The 18,594-nt window shown below is 33.8% G+C and overlaps 2 protein-coding genes, 1 long non-coding RNA gene and 3 pseudogenes across 4 annotated transcripts; 4 read left to right on the plus strand and 2 right to left on the minus strand.

Annotated features, from left to right (window-relative positions):
* The first annotated feature begins 1,471 nt into the window (after positions 1-1,471).
* On the plus strand, positions 1,472-3,316 carry LOC104732660 (protein C2-DOMAIN ABA-RELATED 1). Its single transcript, XM_087472043.1, has 4 exons — positions 1,472-1,559; positions 1,654-1,856; positions 2,669-2,764; positions 2,852-3,316. Exons 1-4 carry the CDS (start codon positions 1,481-1,483, stop codon positions 3,149-3,151), a joined length of 678 nt encoding a protein of 225 aa, XP_087328169.1. The 5' UTR covers positions 1,472-1,480; the 3' UTR covers positions 3,152-3,316.
* A 267-nt stretch (positions 3,317-3,583) lies between these two features.
* LOC104774249 (uncharacterized) lies at positions 3,584-5,180 on the minus strand. Its single transcript, XR_765281.3, has 2 exons — positions 4,139-5,180; positions 3,584-3,990 (listed from the first exon to the last, which is right to left on the minus strand). It is a non-coding gene; the product is annotated as an uncharacterized LOC104774249 (long non-coding RNA).
* Positions 5,181-6,427: 1,247 nt separating this feature from the next.
* LOC104728266 (uncharacterized) lies at positions 6,428-7,135 on the plus strand (annotated as a pseudogene).
* Positions 7,136-12,656: 5,521 nt separating this feature from the next.
* LOC104724136 (uncharacterized) lies at positions 12,657-13,801 on the plus strand (annotated as a pseudogene).
* Positions 13,802-14,341: 540 nt separating this feature from the next.
* Positions 14,342-15,590, plus strand: LOC109127179 (uncharacterized). Its single transcript, XM_087476000.1, has 2 exons — positions 14,342-14,753; positions 14,885-15,590. The coding sequence occupies exons 1-2, from the start codon at positions 14,360-14,362 to the stop codon at positions 15,460-15,462; spliced, it is 972 nt and encodes a 323-aa protein (XP_087332126.1). The 5' UTR covers positions 14,342-14,359; the 3' UTR covers positions 15,463-15,590.
* Positions 15,591-16,199: 609 nt separating this feature from the next.
* Positions 16,200-17,088, minus strand: LOC104724137 (putative calcium-binding protein CML23 pseudogene; annotated as a pseudogene). Its single transcript, XR_015571216.1, has one exon. The product of XR_015571216.1 is annotated as a putative calcium-binding protein CML23 pseudogene (transcript).
* Between the last annotated feature and the right edge of the window lie 1,506 nt (positions 17,089-18,594).

Genomic DNA, 18,594 nt, shown 5'->3' on the forward strand with positions numbered 1-18,594 from the left:
TCATAAATTGTTTTGGAGATGAGTAGTTACGAAGACCAACACCAGAAGATCTTCAACGTCTACTCGATATTGGAGAGTTCCGCGGATTTCCGGGGATGATAGGAAGCATTGATTGTATGCATTGGGAGTGGAAGAATTGTCCAACCGCATAGAAAGGTCAATATACACGTGGTTCTGGCAAGCCGACAATCATTTTAGAAGCTGTAGCATCACAAGATCTCTGGATCTGGCATGCTTTTTTCGGACCTCCAGGTACATTAAACGATATAAATATTCTTGATCGTTCTCCCGTTTTTGATGATATTTTAAACGGTCGAGCTCCAAAATTTAAATACAGTGTCAACGGAAACCAATACAAGATGGCTTACTATCTCACAGATGGTATTTATCCAAAATGGTCTACTTTTATCCAATCTATTTCACTACCGCAAACTCCAAAAGACTGTTTCTTTGCTACACATCAAGAAGCTGCACGTAAAGATGTCGAGCGTGCTTTTGGAGTTTTGCAGGCTCGATTTGCCATAGTCAAAAATCCGGCTCTTCTTTGGGATAAGAATAAAATTGGAAATATAATGATAGCGTGTATCATACTGCACAATATGATCGTAGAAGACGAACGAGATGGATACACTCTGTTTGATCAATCCGAATTCACACACATGGAGTCCAACCGAACTTCAGAAGTGGACTTCGGCGTACCAACAACCAGGCCTTCATGTGTCTCCACTATGATGAACATTCGTTTGCGTGTTCGTGATCGAGATAAACATAAACAGTTACAAGATGATTTGGTTGAGAATATTTGGGCAAAATTTGGAGAATACCATTAAGCATTTTCTCTTTTTATGAATTTTATTTCTCTTTTATTATGTTTTAATGTTTACTATGTTTAAAATTTTATGAAATGCAATAATTTTATAAACATAAATCTCAAATGCATTAATTTCATATTCTAATTTAAATTTCTATTTTTCAAAAAAAAAAAATTAAGAAACTCAAAATAAGAACTTGGGGGAAAACTTTTAATTAACAATCACAAAGTTCGTAATCTACTCTTTTTTTTTTTTTTTGGTCAAAATTCGTAATCTACTCAAAACACAAAATCTATTAATAAACAATCCTAAGAGACCTAAAAATGTAACTGTTATTTGTGTATAAGAATTTTCAAAAGAATAAATCACCAAGTTATGCATTTATTTTAATCCTTGTTTGAATGAAGAATTAGTTTATTTTGTTTTGTTTGAAAAGAACGATGATTTTTTGTAAAATACAAATACAATATTTATTTCAGAACTTATAAAATGGTAAAGTCAAACGAGCTTATATCATATAGAAATGGTGATCGAAGTCAAATAGCCACACAATTTGTAATTGTTATCACTGTATAGGTATTTACAATAAAAAAAAACGAAAAACACATGTGAAGAAATAAATGTGTCCAAAACTTGTATTAAAAAGAATTTTGTGCAAGTGGTTGTGAATGGAATCACTTTACGACGTAGCTTCTTACCATGACTTAACTAGTCCACAAAAGAAGACAAGAGAAGAGGTGGCTCGAGGTACGTAGAATATATATATATAATAATATGTTTTTCGTCGAAAAAAAGAAAAAGAAAAAGATTAATCCGTCTTTTATTCTGTGTATAAAATAAGACCAAAGCCACATCATAGCTTTCCAAATTCCTTCAAAGTCACAGTTTCATAACAACTCAAACCAAAACAAAAAAAAAAAAGAGAAAAAAAGAATGGAGAATCTAATGGGTCTTCTGAGAATTCATGTGAAGAGAGGTGTGAATCTCGCCATTAGAGATCTCTCTAGCAGTGATCCTTACGTCGTTGTCCACTTTGGTAAACAGGTAAACTAAAACATCCTCAAATCCCAAAATTTATTCTCTTCCACTTTGGCCAAATCTGTTTTCAAAGTAATTGCATCTGATGCGTTTCTTGAATTGTTGGTGTTCTATGTAAAAGGGATAGTGATCTGTGTAGTGAAACTCAATCAGGTCTTTTGTGATTTGAGAGTGGATGATTAATTATTTTTTTTGTTAGATCTAATGAAAAACCATCAAGAACTGAGATTTTAGGTTTTGAAATAATTAGGATTTTGGTTGTAGGCAGGTTTAATTTGGAGGGTTGACATCTCATAGTTTAGTTATAACTAACCTAATATATATTACTTCACACCACATAGCTAATGTGAAGTCACTTCTGAGTTGGTATATGTCTGTACTCTGTACTAGTTTTTGTGTCTTAAACTTAGTCCAAATTAATAACCAGTTGATATCTTCTCTTCTAGAGTTGAGTTATATAATTGAAAATTTTGCATACATAAAAGTTGAAAAGAAGACTTTTGCCTCTTGTTTTTTTTCATATTAGTGGTCTGTGGTCCTCATACATGTGAATTTTAATTCTAAGCCATCATTTTTTCTACTTCTATCAACATCAATCCCCTCTGGTTCGACAACGACATGGTTGAAATGATAATTCGAGTTGTTGCCTTTTGACTTACCTTAAGATCAACCAAAACCATTTGCTAGTTTTGTTTTCTCATCTGCGTTTTTACGCCTGTTTGACAGTTATTGATTCTTTACTTTATGATTTTGTCTCAAATCTTTTTTTTTTTTTTTGGGTGCAATTGTCTCAATCTTTTGTTTGGTGATGTGCACAGAAGCTGAAAACACGTGTGGTGAAACACAGTGTAAACCCCGAGTGGAACGACTTATTGACACTTTCCGTGACTGATCCGAATCTCCCGGTTAAACTCGTAAGTGACTGATCGATCCTTACATTTATTTTAGCATTGTGATTGTTGAAACAAAATGTTTAAGTGGTTGTACTTATTATGATACAGACGGTTTACGACTATGACGTGTTCTCCGCGGATGACAAGATGGGAGAAGCCGAGTTTCACATTGGTCCATATATTGAAGCTATTAAATTCTGCCATCAGCTCGGACCAGGACTTCCCAGTGGTACCATAATAAGGAAGATAGAGCCGAGCAGAAAAAACTGTTTGTCTGAAGAGAGCCACATTGTGTGGAACCAAGGCAGGATTGTTCAGAATATGTTCCTTAGACTCCAGCACGTGGAGTGCGGAGAGGTGGAGATACAGCTTGAGTGGGTCAATGTCACCGGTGCAAGGGGTGTATAGGTCAAAATCGTATCATCGATTCAATCCTTAGTCCCCTGTGCATATATGGTTAGAAACTAGAACTACGTTGCAGTTTAAAACTGGTCAATGAAAGAAATCTCAAACTGGCTTGTGTAATAAAACTCTTTTTATTTGTTATTTAATTTCTTATTTGATTTTTAAAAAGTGATTGAAGTCCATGAGGAGCAAGTGTAACATTTGGATATCTCCATAAATATCCCATCTTGTTAGCGTAGTACCAATGATAGATAGAAAACAGAGGAGAAAAGCTGGACGAAGAAGAAGAAGATGAATTGGTGAAATGATTTATGTTTTCATTATATCATGTAACAAACTTCATCTACAATGTTAATATACAAATTTGGTGATCAAAAACAATAAAAAATTGTTTATATATATATATATATATATATATATATATATATATATATATTTTTAAATAAAATATTTTATATTTACTAATGGGCCTTCCCAATTTTAATTGGGCAATGCCTTGAAACATACAATATTGGACAGGTACAAAATGGAAATAACATGAGATCGGCCCATTAAAACAGAAACAAGATCTTCTCCTGCTGAATTAAACGTGACCTCCAACAGTGATCGGAACAGTAATCCCGGCGAATGCGAGACCCATTCCTTTGCGGCAGAGACAATGAAGTGAACCCTTATCGGAAGCATTCGAAATCCGACTCCGGTTCAACATTCAACGCCTCACCTGATCCGGAACAGATCTCTCGGCCTGTTCTAACCGCCGACAGCAGGCTCTACGGCGATGGTCCCATGCCTAGCAACCGAACACACTCAGAGCTAACCCCCATCTCCATATATGGTGATCTCTGTTATCTCCAAGCAAGGAACCCAACAACCGGTCCAGAGTAAGGAAGTAAAAAACGCGGAAATCTCTAAAATACTGGTTGCTCAATCCAGATAATAAATATCGGAACCCGCAACCGCCTACTAAGATCCAAGGGATCTAGAACTGACCTCCAAGACGAGCAGTGAAACCTTCCATACCCCCACTGACTTCCGTCGCGAACCGTAGCGGTCAATTGAATGTTGAGCTGCGAGAAAACACCTTCGGGAAACCTCTGGCATCTTCTACCAAGAGTAAACCACCCAGGGTTCCCTCACCATCCAAAAGAATCCACACCGGCACAGCCGCATCAAATGGGGGAATCCCACACCACCGCCGCCGGAGAAAGAACCCTGCTTACCCCTGCCTTCTAGTTGTATGCCAAGACCTACACTTAAGCACAGCCCAGAAACATACTCACCTGACGAAACCAAACACGAAGAAGCAAGCAACCGAACCGACTAGAGAAGGGGAGATCTGCGAAACTGATGACCAAGACCACCTGAAACCGATCTCTGAGACACCTCCAAGGAGGAGATCTCAGACCCCGACACTCATCAAAGCCCAAAACCCACCGGAGTAAACGACGCTTGACGAGACGCTCAACCCAGATCCGCCGAAGAGAACACCCAGATCGGAGCTGTCCTCACACCCACGAGTCTCGAGGAAACTCCGACGACCACCATAAGCTTCTCGTCGTTGCCACGCGCCAGATCTACTCTGGAAACCACCTACCTTGAGCCCAGAAACGGACGGAGGACAGCCGCAAACTCAGGGAAAGAGAAATGCTAGAGAGAGAAAACTAAAAAACAAGGAGGAGTTCTCTCTGGCGCCGGAAGGGCATGCCGGAGAGGCAAACGGCGGCGAAAATGTCTAAGGTTTTTAGAGAGAAGGCAGAGAGAAGAGAGAGAAAAAAGAAGAGAGAGAAAATCTAAATAAAAAAATTGTTTATATACAGATTTAATAAGCTTAACCCGGGTCTAACTAAAACTTAAAAATCACTAACGGATCGCATTCGCAGCCTCAACAATCGACAAACTCTACTCTCGCTGGGTTTCACTCTGCAGCGCTGACTTGACTCAAAGACCCTGTTTTTATCGTCTCTTATTTTGCTAGTTATTAAATTTTAACGTTTTCATTAAAAAAAAAAAAAAAGCACATTGCATTTGAAACAGAACCAATCATGTTTAGGAACATGTGTTAAGTACTTACGTGTTAACGGAGGATTACAATTCACAAGTTCACAACAATATCATGTTACTCACGTCTCATCATATATGAGTTGATTCTATCATAAGTGTTTAAAGTAATTAAAATAATTTTACGAATATGATCATGCTACAAAAAATCAACAATTTTAATACTAGTTGTTTCCAATTATTAAAAAATAAAAACTAAAATCTATAAGACTATGGTTTCAATTGGTGACCAAAATTTAGGAAAAGAACGAGAAGGAATATCACATTCTTCTCTATTCCACAATTTTTTTACCATTTGATATTAATATTTTTTCCCCTACATTCTTCAAAAAATAGGGAACAATAGAACAAAAATATTCCTCCCCAAAATTGATGAGGAACAAATAGAACTAAAAAAACAAATATTAAAATTCGTTTTTATTTTATAATAAATAAAAAATATGTTTATTAATAAAATTTCAATTTTGTAATATAAAAACTTTCATATTTTCACAATGTATTGACAGAAAAAAAAAATTTGATAGGAATTTTATGCTAAACTAATCTTAAGGCTATATTTGAAAACTGTATGAATAGTAGAACAAATTTAAATTACTCTTAAAATTTTATTGTATGTTAATATGAATTATTAATATTTAATATGATATATCTAAAATTTAATTTACAAATTTATTTGAAAATCAAATATAAAAATTTATTATATATACATTAAAATAATATTAATATTATAATTGAAATTTAATTTATTTAATATTTAATATATTTTAAAAATATTTTTATTGTTTGGTTACCATTTACTATTTTGTTTCTTCCAGATTTTCCTTTCATTCCTCAAAAACTGTTTATTCCATTATGCATTGTTCTTTTTATTTCTTTTCTTTTTGTTCTTCTAATGGTTATCCATAGGAGCTTATATCTGTAAGATAATATTTTCTTTTTTTTACCCAATTAAATAGTAATTTTCCCTTTAATAATCCCCGTAGAAAAGGATATCAATTGTCTTTTTGCCTTTTTGGAAATTGGAAAAGCATCGTCTATAAGTTACTTATACCAAGCGCTCTTGCTTGTACTGTAACTCTTCTAGGGTTTTAGTTGATCTCCATCTAAACCATCTCTAACGGGTTTTGTTATATCGACTTAGTTGCTCCAAATCTCTACTCGTTTTTTTCGGATCTCTATGCTATATCCTCTGGACTGGTCTGTTTTATATCTGAAGAGAAGATGGAAGAAGCTAGAAGAGCGATGGAGATTGCTGAGAAGAAACTCTCGGAGAATGATTACGATGGTGCGAAGAACTTCGTTAACAAGGCTCAGCGTTTGTATCCACAGCTTGATGGTTTGAACCAACTGTCGATGATGATCAATGTTTATATCTATGCATCAAACAGAGGAGGAGAAGAAGCTGATTGGTACAAGATTCTCGGTGTCGATCCTTTAGCTGATGATGAAGCAGTGAAGAAAACTTACAAGCAGTTTGCTCTTTTGCTTCATCCAGACAAGAACAAGTTTGATGGAGCGGAAGGTGCCTTTAAACTGGTTTCAGAAGCTTGGTGTTTGTTGTCTGATAAGGTTAAGAGAGCTTCTTATGATCAAAGGAGGAAGTCGAAAGAAGCAAAGACTCAGATGCAGAAATCAACAAACCAACAACAATATGGTGTAGATACGAGGAAGGAAGCAAGAAGTACTAAGTATGCATCTGCCGCGGATGCATCAAAACAGAGGCAAACAAGTGACTTTTGGACAAGCAGTATGTTTTGGATAATATGCAGAAGATGCAAGACACACTGGAGGGATTCTGATCTTAACAACGCAAGACCTTGTCCAAATTGTAGTCAAACTTTCATTACAAATTAGAAAATTCCAAAAGCACCAAACAAAACAACCAATAAAGCTACTACTCAACAGCAACAACAGTGGTGTCCAAATTAAATAAAGCACCAGACAAAAGCACCCAAAGAAGGCGGGGACATATGTGAGCTAAGAGCAAGGCCAATGGGAGGTTTTAATTTTGAGGTTATTATGTACTGTTTGATTTTTTTATGAAATAATTGTGTTCTGTTTAAGTTCTAAGAACTCTTGATCTCTTAATTAAAATTGTATCCTCCAATGGTAGTATATAATTATGGGTTTCTTATTTTGAAAATATAGTTTTTTGAAAGTTTAAATAGATTAGAACTAGTATAAATGATTAAACATTTAAGATGTTTTAAAAATGGAAAATATTGCATTTAATTAATTTTTAAACATACAAAACATAGAACAAACATAATACATTTTACAAACATAATACATTTTACACATGCGAAAGAACCAGCATAACTCATGAGGATACCGATACAAAGAGACCAAATTTGCGTTTAATATGTTATAATTAAAGTGTGTTTTCTTCAAATGAAACCACAGTTATTGGCGTTAGAAACAATCAAAGCCTAATATAAAGGGATCGGAAGTTTAACCATACCGCATGCCAATCTACCGCCTGCGTTTCCTGTGGCCAGACTAAGCTCATGTCCACCTATATTCGTCATATCACCCAAGAGATGTAACCAGATCACAACTTTGCTTTAAAGACTATTATAAACTTAGAAAGTGACACCCTTTTATAGGGTGTCAAAATGTTCACAGGGCACAAGAGCAGCAAAATGTTCACAGGGCACAAGAATTGGGCGAGCAGTGTCAAATTGATGTAACGAGAATCACAAATATAATGGTTTACCTTTTCCAAGGTCATAAAGGAATTGCTATAAAATGGCCTATATGGGATCAAAAATCAAACAACCCTAATTCGTTTACCTAGTCGCGAAATTTTCTCGGCTACGCATCACCTCCGCCGATTCAATCTCCTCCGCTACCTCCGACCCCAACCTCCTCTGATTACATATCATTCGATTCCATCTTCTTCCAAAGTCGATTCAGGACTTCTATCGCGAGAGAAAAAGAGAGAGAGACAGAGAGTAAAAAAGATTGAACTCGATCGGGCATCTAATTTTTTTTTGCTCTTCTATTATTTTCTTTGTCCAATTGAACCTTGACACGTAGCGTCTTTTAAATCAAATTTGAGTATAATATATAAGAGACTCTCTTATCTTTTTTTCTTTTAACTGATTTATTTTTTTCCCACAAAACAGTAAAAACCTCTCTTAAAACCTCCCATTGGAGAAAGTCTAACAAGTAAGTAAGACTTATCACATGATTGATTCACATTTAGAAGTTACAGATTCCTGCTTTTACCCTTTTCGTAGATGAGTAAAATAAACTTGATCCCAGTGACATGGGTATGTAACTTCTTACAAAACAATGTCATATTTCATAAGAAAAATACTTAGGTTCACCCCCTTCCCTCTCAACCAATCAGAATGCTCTATCTAATATTTTATATTAAAAAAATCATAATAAAATTAAAAAGCAAAACTAATTATAGAAACAAATTCTGTATACTTTTATTTAAAGAAAGTTAAATATTGTCTTGGTTTAGATTTTACAATTAAACGAGGTTATATATCGGTTTGGGTTTATAAATGAGAATTAGAGTTTAGATTTTATAATTAAAACGAAATTATATGTCGGTTTGGGTTTACAAATGAGGTGGTTAGAGTTTAGAATTTACAATTAGAACAAAATTATATGTTGGTTTGGGTTTACAAATGAGATGGTTAGGGTTTAGATTTTACAATTAGAACGAAATTATATGTCGGTTTGGGTTTACAAATGAGATGGTTAGGGTTTAGATTTAACAATTAGAACGAAAGTATATGTCGGTTTGGGTTTACAAATGAGATGGTTTGGGTTTACAAATGAGATGATTAGGGTTTATATTTTATAATTACAACAAAATTATATATCGGTTTGGGTTTATAAAAGAGCGGTTTAAGTTTCTAATTTTATAATAAATGTGTACATATTTTATTTCCTTATTTTATAAGGGGGTGAATGAAGAGGTTCACCCCTAGGGGTGAACCCAAGTATAATGTGGCTTTCAAATTATAGTAGTATATCTAGATAAATTCTTGGGTTCATATCATATTTATTAACCACTCTTATTCACCCCCTCTTAATTAACCAATCAAAATACAATAAATTGCCATGACATATCATATTTATAAAATAAATAAAAATTAAAATAAAAAGATAAAACAAGTTAAGGAAACCAATTCTGTAGATTTTTTATTAAGGAAATGATGTTGGTTTAAGTTTATAAAATAACGATTAGAGTTTAGATTTTACAATTAAACGAAATCATATGTCGGTTTGGGTTTACAAAAAATGGTTAGGGTTTAGTTTTTACAATTAAACAAAATTATATGTCGTTTTGGGTTTACAAAAGAGTGGTTAGAGTTTAGGGTATACATTTTACAATTAAATGAAATTATATGTCGGCATGGGTTTACAAAAGAGTGGTTAGAGTTTATGGTTTAGATTTTACAATTAAACGAAATTATATGTTGGTTTGGGTTTACAAAAGAGTGGTTAGAGTTTAGATTTTAAAATTAAGCAAAATTATATGTCGGTTTGGGTTTACAAAAGAGTGGTTAGTGTTTAGATTTTAAAATTAAGCAAAATTATATGTCGGTTTGGGTTTACAAAAGAGTGGTTAGGGTTTAGATTTTAAAATTAAGCAAAATTATATGTCGGTTTGGGTTTATAAAATAGTGATTAGGGTTTAGATTTTACAATTAAAGAAAATTGTATTTTAATTTGGGTTTATAAAAAGAGTGATTTGGGTTTACATGTTATAATTTAAAACTATAATAAAATGTTTAGAATTAATAATTTTAAAATTAATTGATATACAGAATTTGTTTACTTAATCAATAATTTGTTTTCTTAACTACTAGGGGTGAACCAAGAATTGTCCCTATCTAACGTTATATTCTTTTAAAAAATCATATGACATCAGCTCATTATTGAATATTGGTGTACCCCTTTATATGTGTATAATTATATATATATATATATATTTAAAATATCAACCCATTTTTTATTTGGAAGAAAACTAGCAAACTTTTAACCCTTTTGAAAAATATATCAATTAAATATATTCGTGTATAATAATACCCACGTATAAAGTGTTGGCAGATTCATACATATGATCTTAAGTTCGTAACTTAGTTCTTTCAACATCTAGTAAATTTCATATTGCATATAAGGACTTCCAGCCATCTTTCTCCTTAGAGTGCACTTATAATTTAAACCGTACTACTTTCCCAAAGATTTCCTGGCCTGTTTCGGTTAGTTTAGTTTCATCGAGCAGTCCCGCGATACGTTTATTACTTGGCTTGCGATTAAAGATAGACTCTCAATGGGCCAAAAGATAAAGCTATGGGGTCAGGTCTAACCATGTCCCTTATTCGGCTAAAGAGACGAGACATCAGAGAGTAGAAATCATCTTTTCTTCGTTCACATGCTTATTCTATTTGGTCGGATTTGTGTACTCCTCTTATTAGTGTATATTGTGTATTGACCGACAAGTCTATGTTGGGATTTGTTAATGTCGGTTATTATAAACTTTAATATTGTTGTGAACCCTCAAATACCAGCCCGAAAGCAAATATTCATTTTGTAACTTTCATATTTATAATCATATTCATGTTTTAAAATACTAAATTTTAGTTAAATGCAATAATTTATTTCTATTCAGTTGACATCTTGTCACTTTCATATTATTTATAACATTGCAATGAATAATTAATGACAATGAAAAATATAATAAATAATAAAATAATTTAATACTTAATTATTGCATTTTTGTGACTTTTATATAGTTTATGTAACTCATATGAAAATGAAATATGAATTGATATAAAGATCAGTGGAGTAGCTACTATCCAGTTAAATGATAAATTTATAATATGCTCTAAATTAAATTTTTTTTTGATAATTAGCAAGACACATCTCAAATCTCACATAATTTGTAAATTCAGTATATATGCAGCATATGTTATTACGTTTATAAGAAGTTCAACATATGTGTATATGATATATATATATATACACATATATGTAAGATATGATACAAACACATATATATATATATATATGGTATTTTTGTTTTAAATAATGATGAAATATTTAATTTTTCTTTCATCTAAAATGTCTTTGTTCTTAATATTTTTTGGAATATTAGTATTTCATATATATTATTTCTATATTATGAACATCATGATGTATTCAATTTTACTTGTCATATTATATGTAGCGTATATCCTATTTTCCTTTTATATTTGTATTCATTTTTAAATAAATAAATCACATGAATTTTTATTTAACTATTTTCAACTTTTATTCACTTATTAATATTATTCTAATCATGTATAATATATCAGTATATATAGTTAATTAACATATATTATATGGAGTATATGTTTATATTAATTTATTAAAATATTGTTGTGAATAGTAAATATATATAAGTTAGGTTTTGGTCTCACTTATATATTGGTACAATTGAATCATCTCCCCATATGATTTGTTTATAAGAAATAACAAATTAACAACATTCCCATAAATTTGGTTTGCTATTGATTTATTTAATTTTTTCATAAAATATAAAATATTAAAGATCCCTATGATTTCATAATACTTTTATTTTTATTTTATTTTTTGAAATTTCCAAAATTCATTAGATTAGATAAACTGAATTCAATACAATAATACTTATGTGTGTATGTTTCTTATAATGTTTTTTTATCGACATATTTGACACATGTCACATTCATTTTAATACATGACTTTTTTTGGAATATATAAATAATGATTTGTTGTTATTTATATATAGATTTCCTATTTATCATAGGTTTAAAATTTTTAATTTCTTTTTCATTTTAAAATATTTTACTAAGTTTAGAATTGACATTTTGTCAACATCTTGCAATTGACACTTTTCATGATCTAATTAATGAGTAATTTTGAAACCAAATTTTATATAAGAAGAAAAGCCAATCATGATCTAATTAATAAATATAAGATTTCAAAAATAAAACACATTGCATTTGAAACAGAACCAACCATGTTTAGGAACATGTGTTAACGGAGAGGATCACAATTCACAAGTTCACAACAATATCATGTTTTACTCACGATCTCATACTCTCATAGTCTCATCATAAATATGAGCTATTAGTTGGTTCTATAATAATTTTTAAAAAGTATGAAAATAATGGTACGAATATCATGCTACACAAATCAACAATTTTAATCATTGTTTCCAATTTATTAAAAAAAAAAAAAAAAAGCTGAGAAATATCAACAACATATAGTCACCGAGATAATATTTTCCTTTTCTTTCTCAATTAATTTGTAATTTTCCCTTTAATATAATAATCCCCTTAAAGAAAAGGAAAAGGAAAAGGAAATCAATCTTTCTTTTTGGAAATTGGAAAAGCATCGTCTATAAATTACTTATACCAAGCGCTCTTGCTTCTACAATAAGTCTTTTAGGGTTTTAGTGGATCTCAATCAAAATCAGAGAGAGATCGTTCACGAGTTTTGTTATATCGTCCACTGAGTTGCTCCCAAATCTCTATTCGTTTTTTTCCTTTTCCGATCTCTGTGTTATCCTCTGGATTTATATCTGAAGAGAAGATGGAAGAAGCTAGAAGAGCCACGGAGATTGCTGTGAGGAAACTCTCGGAGAATGATTACGATGGGGCGAAGAAATTTGTTAACAAGGCTCAGCGTTTGTATCCAAATCTCGATGGTTTGAAGCAAGTGTCGATGATGATCGGTGTTTATAAATCTGCGTCAAACGGAGGAGAAGAATCTGATTGGTACAAGATTCTCGGTGTCGATCCTTTAGCGGATGATGAAGCAGTGAAGAAAACTTACAGGCAGTTAGCTCTTTTGCTGCATCCGGACAAGAACAAGTTTGATGGAGCGGAAGGTGCCTTTAAACTGGTTTTAGAAGCTTGGTCTTTGTTGTCTGATGAGGTTAAGAGAGCTTCTTATGATCAAAGAAGGAAGTCGAACAAAGCAAAGATTCAGATGCAGAAATCAACAAACCAACAAGGTGGTGTGCATACGAGGAAGGAAGCAAGAAGTACTGAGTATGCGTTTCCCGCGGATGCATCAAAACAGAGGGAACCTGTTATGTTTTGGTCAATGTGCACAGAAGATGCAAGACAGAATGGCAATGTCCGAGGGATTCTAATCTTAACAAGGCAAAAGTTTGTCCAAATTGTAGACAACCTTTCATTGAAACCGTGAAAACTCCAAACAAAAGAAGAACCAATAAAGCTTCTCAACAGCAACAAAAATGCAGCGGTGTCCAAAATAAAGCACCTGACAAAAGAACCAACAAAGCTTCTGAACAGAAACAACAATGGAGTAGTGTCCAAAATAAAGAACCAGACCAAAGCACCGAAAAAGCATCTAATTCTTCTGAGAGAAGTTCTTGGCCATCTGTTAGTTTTACCTTGAAGTGTTCATCAATTTCATCGAAGGCAAGGTCTAATTGTGGATGTCTTGCGAATCGACAACCGAAAAGAAGACTTGAGGAGTTTGCTGCAGAGAAGATTCCTAAGAAGGCGAGGACATGTGATGTGAGCTAAGAAGTAAGTAAGACTTATCACATGATTGATTCACATTTTAGAAGTTACAGATTCCTGCTTTTATACCTTTCATATGGTTTGTTTAGGATGTTGTTTAACCTCTTTGCAACTTTAGACTGATAATGTAGAGTGGAACAAGAGCAAGTTCTCCTTTCATTGCCAATGTGTTTCTAGTCTCCTAACTTGCTTAAAAACATTATGTCTTCTAACAATAAGAATCAAAACATAATATCTTCCTTTCTTTTTTTCAAAGTTGTTTCCAATACAAAAGAATATTCTCTGAGATTATAATTTCCTATTCACTACACTTAGTAATAAATTTTCTTTTACTAATTTCCATTTTACCAAATCCATTAATTTCAGAACGGTTTAGAAAGGAAATCAATTATAATAAGCGCTGGCTCGCTCTTGCTTGTATCCTAAGACATTAGGGTTTTAGTGTGTCTCTTCACTTGGCTCGAGAGTTTGCAAAAGTTTTTCCTTCACAGGTGAGAAATATGGATTCTTTTGAGATTCTGTGATTTCTGGTTGGACTACTGTTTTGTTTATATATACAATCTTTTGTACCTATTTTTGTTTTTGTAGAGTCTTATACTTAACGTACGGCATGGAATGTAATAAGGAAGAAGCTAGAAAAGCGATCGAGATGGCGGAGAGGAAACTTTCAGAGAATGATTTCAGTGGTGCGAAGAAGTTCATTAACAAGGCTCATAATTTGTATCCAAACCTTGATGGTTTGAAGCAAGGGCTGATGATGGTCGATGTTTATATCTCTGCATCAAACAGAGGAGAAGAAGAAGAAGCTGATTGGTATGGAATTCTCGGTGTAGATCCTTTAGCTGATGATGAATCAGTGAAGAAACAGTACAGGAAGTTAGCACTTTTGCTTCACCCGGACAAGAACAAGCTTAATGGTGCGGAAGGCGCCTTTAAGCTGGTTACAGAAGCTTGGTGTATGTTATCTGATAAGGTTACGAGAACTTCTTATGATCAAAGGGGAAGTTTGAAGAAGCAAAGACCGAGATGCAGAAACAACCATACCCACATCAGCCGGCTTCTAGTGGGATGCAAAAACCACCAAACCCATGTGAGCCTGCTTCTTATAATGGCAATCACAATGCTAGAGACAGAGATGCAAAGACTGAGATGCATAAACAACCATACCCACATAGGCCTGCTTCTAGTGGGATGCAGAAACCACCAAACCCATGTGACCCTGCTTCAAATAGTGGTAATGAAAATGCTAGAGACAGTACTGTGGATCAAAGTGTTGGGGATTTAAGTAATAAGATTGCTGGTTGGATAAAGGAACGACTAAATTTACTCAGGCAAGCAGCCTCTTCGGATGAGAACCAAAATGCTAGAGACGGTGTGGATCCAAGTAATGGGGATCGAGGTAATAAGCTTTCTCGTTGGATAAAGAAACGACTAAGTTCACTCAAGCCAGCATCTTATAATGGGAATCAAAATGCTAGAGACGACGGTACCTTTTGGACAATGTGCAATAGATGCAAGGCACAAGGTAAATATATGAGGGATGATTGTCTTGATAAGGCCATACTTTGTCCACATTGTGATCACCCTTTCATTGCAAGTGAGATCAGTCCAGAGGCAAGCCCCCAAAACACAAGTGGTGGTACTTATTTCAAGAGATTTTCTCCATCATCTGTTAGTTTCCACTTGAGTTGTTGTAAGGTCCAGGTCTTATAGTGGAAGGAGTCACAAGAAATAGTTGCTACCGCAGAGAAGATTCTATAGAAGCCAAAGACATATGTGACAGAAGAAGTAAGAACTAAAAGATAATCACATTAAGAAGTTGAAGTTTCCATCTTTTCAAGGAACTTTTTTTTTTAAATCTTTTTCATTAGATGAAGTTAAATAATCTGTTTTTTTTCATTACATATCACCCCTATTGTGTGTGCCACGTTTCCAAGTTCTCATAGGAATGATAAAGATAAGCATTTGTTCACCTATTGTGTGTGTCAGCAGTCCAATATTTAATGTATCTTGAGGTGCGTATGATCTTATAATTAGAAACTGAAATAACTTGAAGTCATATCAGGAAGCTATTACTCGCAAGCAAATAGGATCGAACGATTGAACCTTGAAGAAATAGTAAGGCTTTTGGTAGAACTGTGTCGAACCATGGATTCAAGATTGTATTGGAATTGGAGAAGAGCGTGATATGTGTACCAAAAATACAAGTCATTTAAAACTAAGGTACTGTAATGGTTAGTAGTAGTAGTGTTAGGGGTCAATCACCATCACAGAATACTCTGTTTCTTCGTTAACTTGTTTGTTGTATTGAAACTACTATCTTCATTGTCAGCCAAATAAAATTAGTACCTTGAAATTATAACTCGATTTAACTTTAAAATCAGCTCATTAAAGACAAATTAGTACTACTTCTACTACAATAATAAAGCTTTAGTAATTAAGAGAGCAAAGATAGAAACAGCCTTATATTGTAGTTAATAATCAAAGATCATCATCATCAATCACCACAAACAAAGAGAAAAAAAAATGGAAACTTCTAAACCATCTAGAGGATTTTGCCTTTTTTAATTTCTAGGGATTTTTTTATAGCAAAAACACAATTAAAAAACCTAATCGCCGTCACTAACCCAGAGAGATCTTAATCTCCTAATTACAAAACCTAGAAAAATTAAATTCGCTAATAATACGAAATAATCAAGCTCCACCATGACTCATCATCTTCTTAAACTCATCGAAATTAACACAACCATCACCATCAGTATCAACTTTACTAATCATCTTCTTACAATCCTGAACAGAACACTTCTCTCCCAGATTCTTCATCACCGAGTGAAGCTCTTTCGCCGAGATCCTCCCGTTACCATCAAGATCATACAACTCAAACGCTTCCTTCAAATCGCTAACATCGTTCCGATTATTATTACCTCCACCTCCGCCCGCTCCGATCCCGATTTGGAACAAAGCGACGAACTCGTCCAGATCTATGAATCCGTTACCGTCGAGATCGAACTGTTTCATCATCGTCACCGTCTCTTCCGGTGACGCTGTTGGTGAGAGAGCGCGGATCACTTCTTTGAGCTCGTCGACTGAGATTTTCCCGTCGCCGTTTTTGTCGAATCGTTGGAAGACTTTTCGGATGTCCTCCATTGAACCTAAACAGCTACGAACAACTCCGTTCTTCGACGACATTGTTACCGAATTTGAGATTTTTGAGAGAAACTTAAAAAAAAACGGTTATAGTAATGTGTGGAGAAGAAGGAGATGGTTACAAAGTTGGTATAAATAACGGGAAGAAGAAGAGAGAGTGAGTGACGTAATAACGCGTTTTTTTTAATAAAACGCGTTAAGATTGAGTGAGCTGGAGGCATCTTTATTTAAACTATTTCTATTTCCAAATTTTTACTTTTACATTTTTGTAATGCCTCGATTCGATTATATAAAGAAAAAGGGAAAAATGCCAAGAAAAAATTGAAGTTATCTTTATTTAGACATTTAATAATTAATTATTTTAGATTGAAATAAAAATATATTAAATAATAAAAACATTTTATTTAAAATTCAAAACAATTACTGTTGTTGTTTTCATCTTTCGGATTTTTTAATAAAATCAAAATTCCAATTTTATCCTAATTATCTAATTACTATATATATTTTTTGGGTTCATTATAAGAGTCAACCATGATCATGACATACTGAATTATTTTGAAAAAATTAATTTACTTTTCATATTTATGTAGTTATAATTTAATATCCATATTTTTATCTGGTTTTTATTTGATTTCTAATTTTCTACTATATTTTATGCTTTAAAATGCTTTTGATTTTTTTTTTTTTTTTTGAAGAAAATGCGTGTGGCTTTATTAATTAAATATAGGGACAAGTTGGTCCACACTATACGAGTCAATCGTGGTCATGGAATACTTGAATCTTAAATAAGTATATTACAAATTCTTTTTTTGCTAATTATTTGAATTAAGTATATTACAAATTATGGTTGTTGTTGGTGTCCGAATTCACATTCGAATATGGTCCCGGGGAAAAAATATTATAATCAGTAAAACTAACAAATTTAATCCGTATAAGAAATCAATATTCGATCGTAAGATTTATTTCACATTTGAATTCGGGCGCGTGAAGCCATGCGCGGCGATTTTTCTCTAACTTAAAGTCTAAAGTTTTTTTTCACTGTTATCTTGCTCGCCTCTCCATTGTCCGGTTTTGACCGGCGCTGTGAGAGGGCCACCACGTTTTTCTCTTTAGCTTAGGTTCTGGCACTTGTGTGAATCGACAAGCCTTTGAAGTGCCATGAAGCTCGCGGTGAAGGGGAGTAGTTCCGCTGCGTGTGACGGCCACCTAGTGGTGTTGACGGATCTCCTCCGTTTGACTCTCTTCGCTAGTCGACGACTTGAGTTTCGACGGAGATCCAGCGTTTTCATTTGCGTCTCACGACTTCGACCAGCGAGGATCTGTTTCAGATCTACTCCTCCTCCTTCGCAAACCCTACGACAGATTCAAGCTCTGCTCCACGTTGTTGCGGCGTGGCTTCTTTGTCTCTTTGGGTTTCTCAATTTTCAAGTCTCTGCTTGGAAATCGGCCACGTCGACTTGCAATTTCCGGTGATTGGGCTTATCTCCAATGGGATTTCTTGCTGGTTGACGGCATTGTTCCTGATGTTTGTTGCCCATGTCCCTTCCGTGTGGGTCGTCTCGTTTGTCGGAGCTGATGGCACCGAGTGCTCTTCTTTGATTGCTCTTGCTTCCCTCCTTCAGATAGGTTTCAGGGCACCGCTGCCTCACGACTTCAATCTGATCACAAACTTTGACGATTTAGCTTGTCTTCGGGATG

This window comes from Camelina sativa, chromosome 11 (genome assembly GCF_030686135.1).
Source record: "Camelina sativa cultivar CO46 ecotype springtype chromosome 11, ASM3068613v1".
Lineage (NCBI taxonomy): Eukaryota > Viridiplantae > Streptophyta > Magnoliopsida > Brassicales > Brassicaceae > Camelina > Camelina sativa.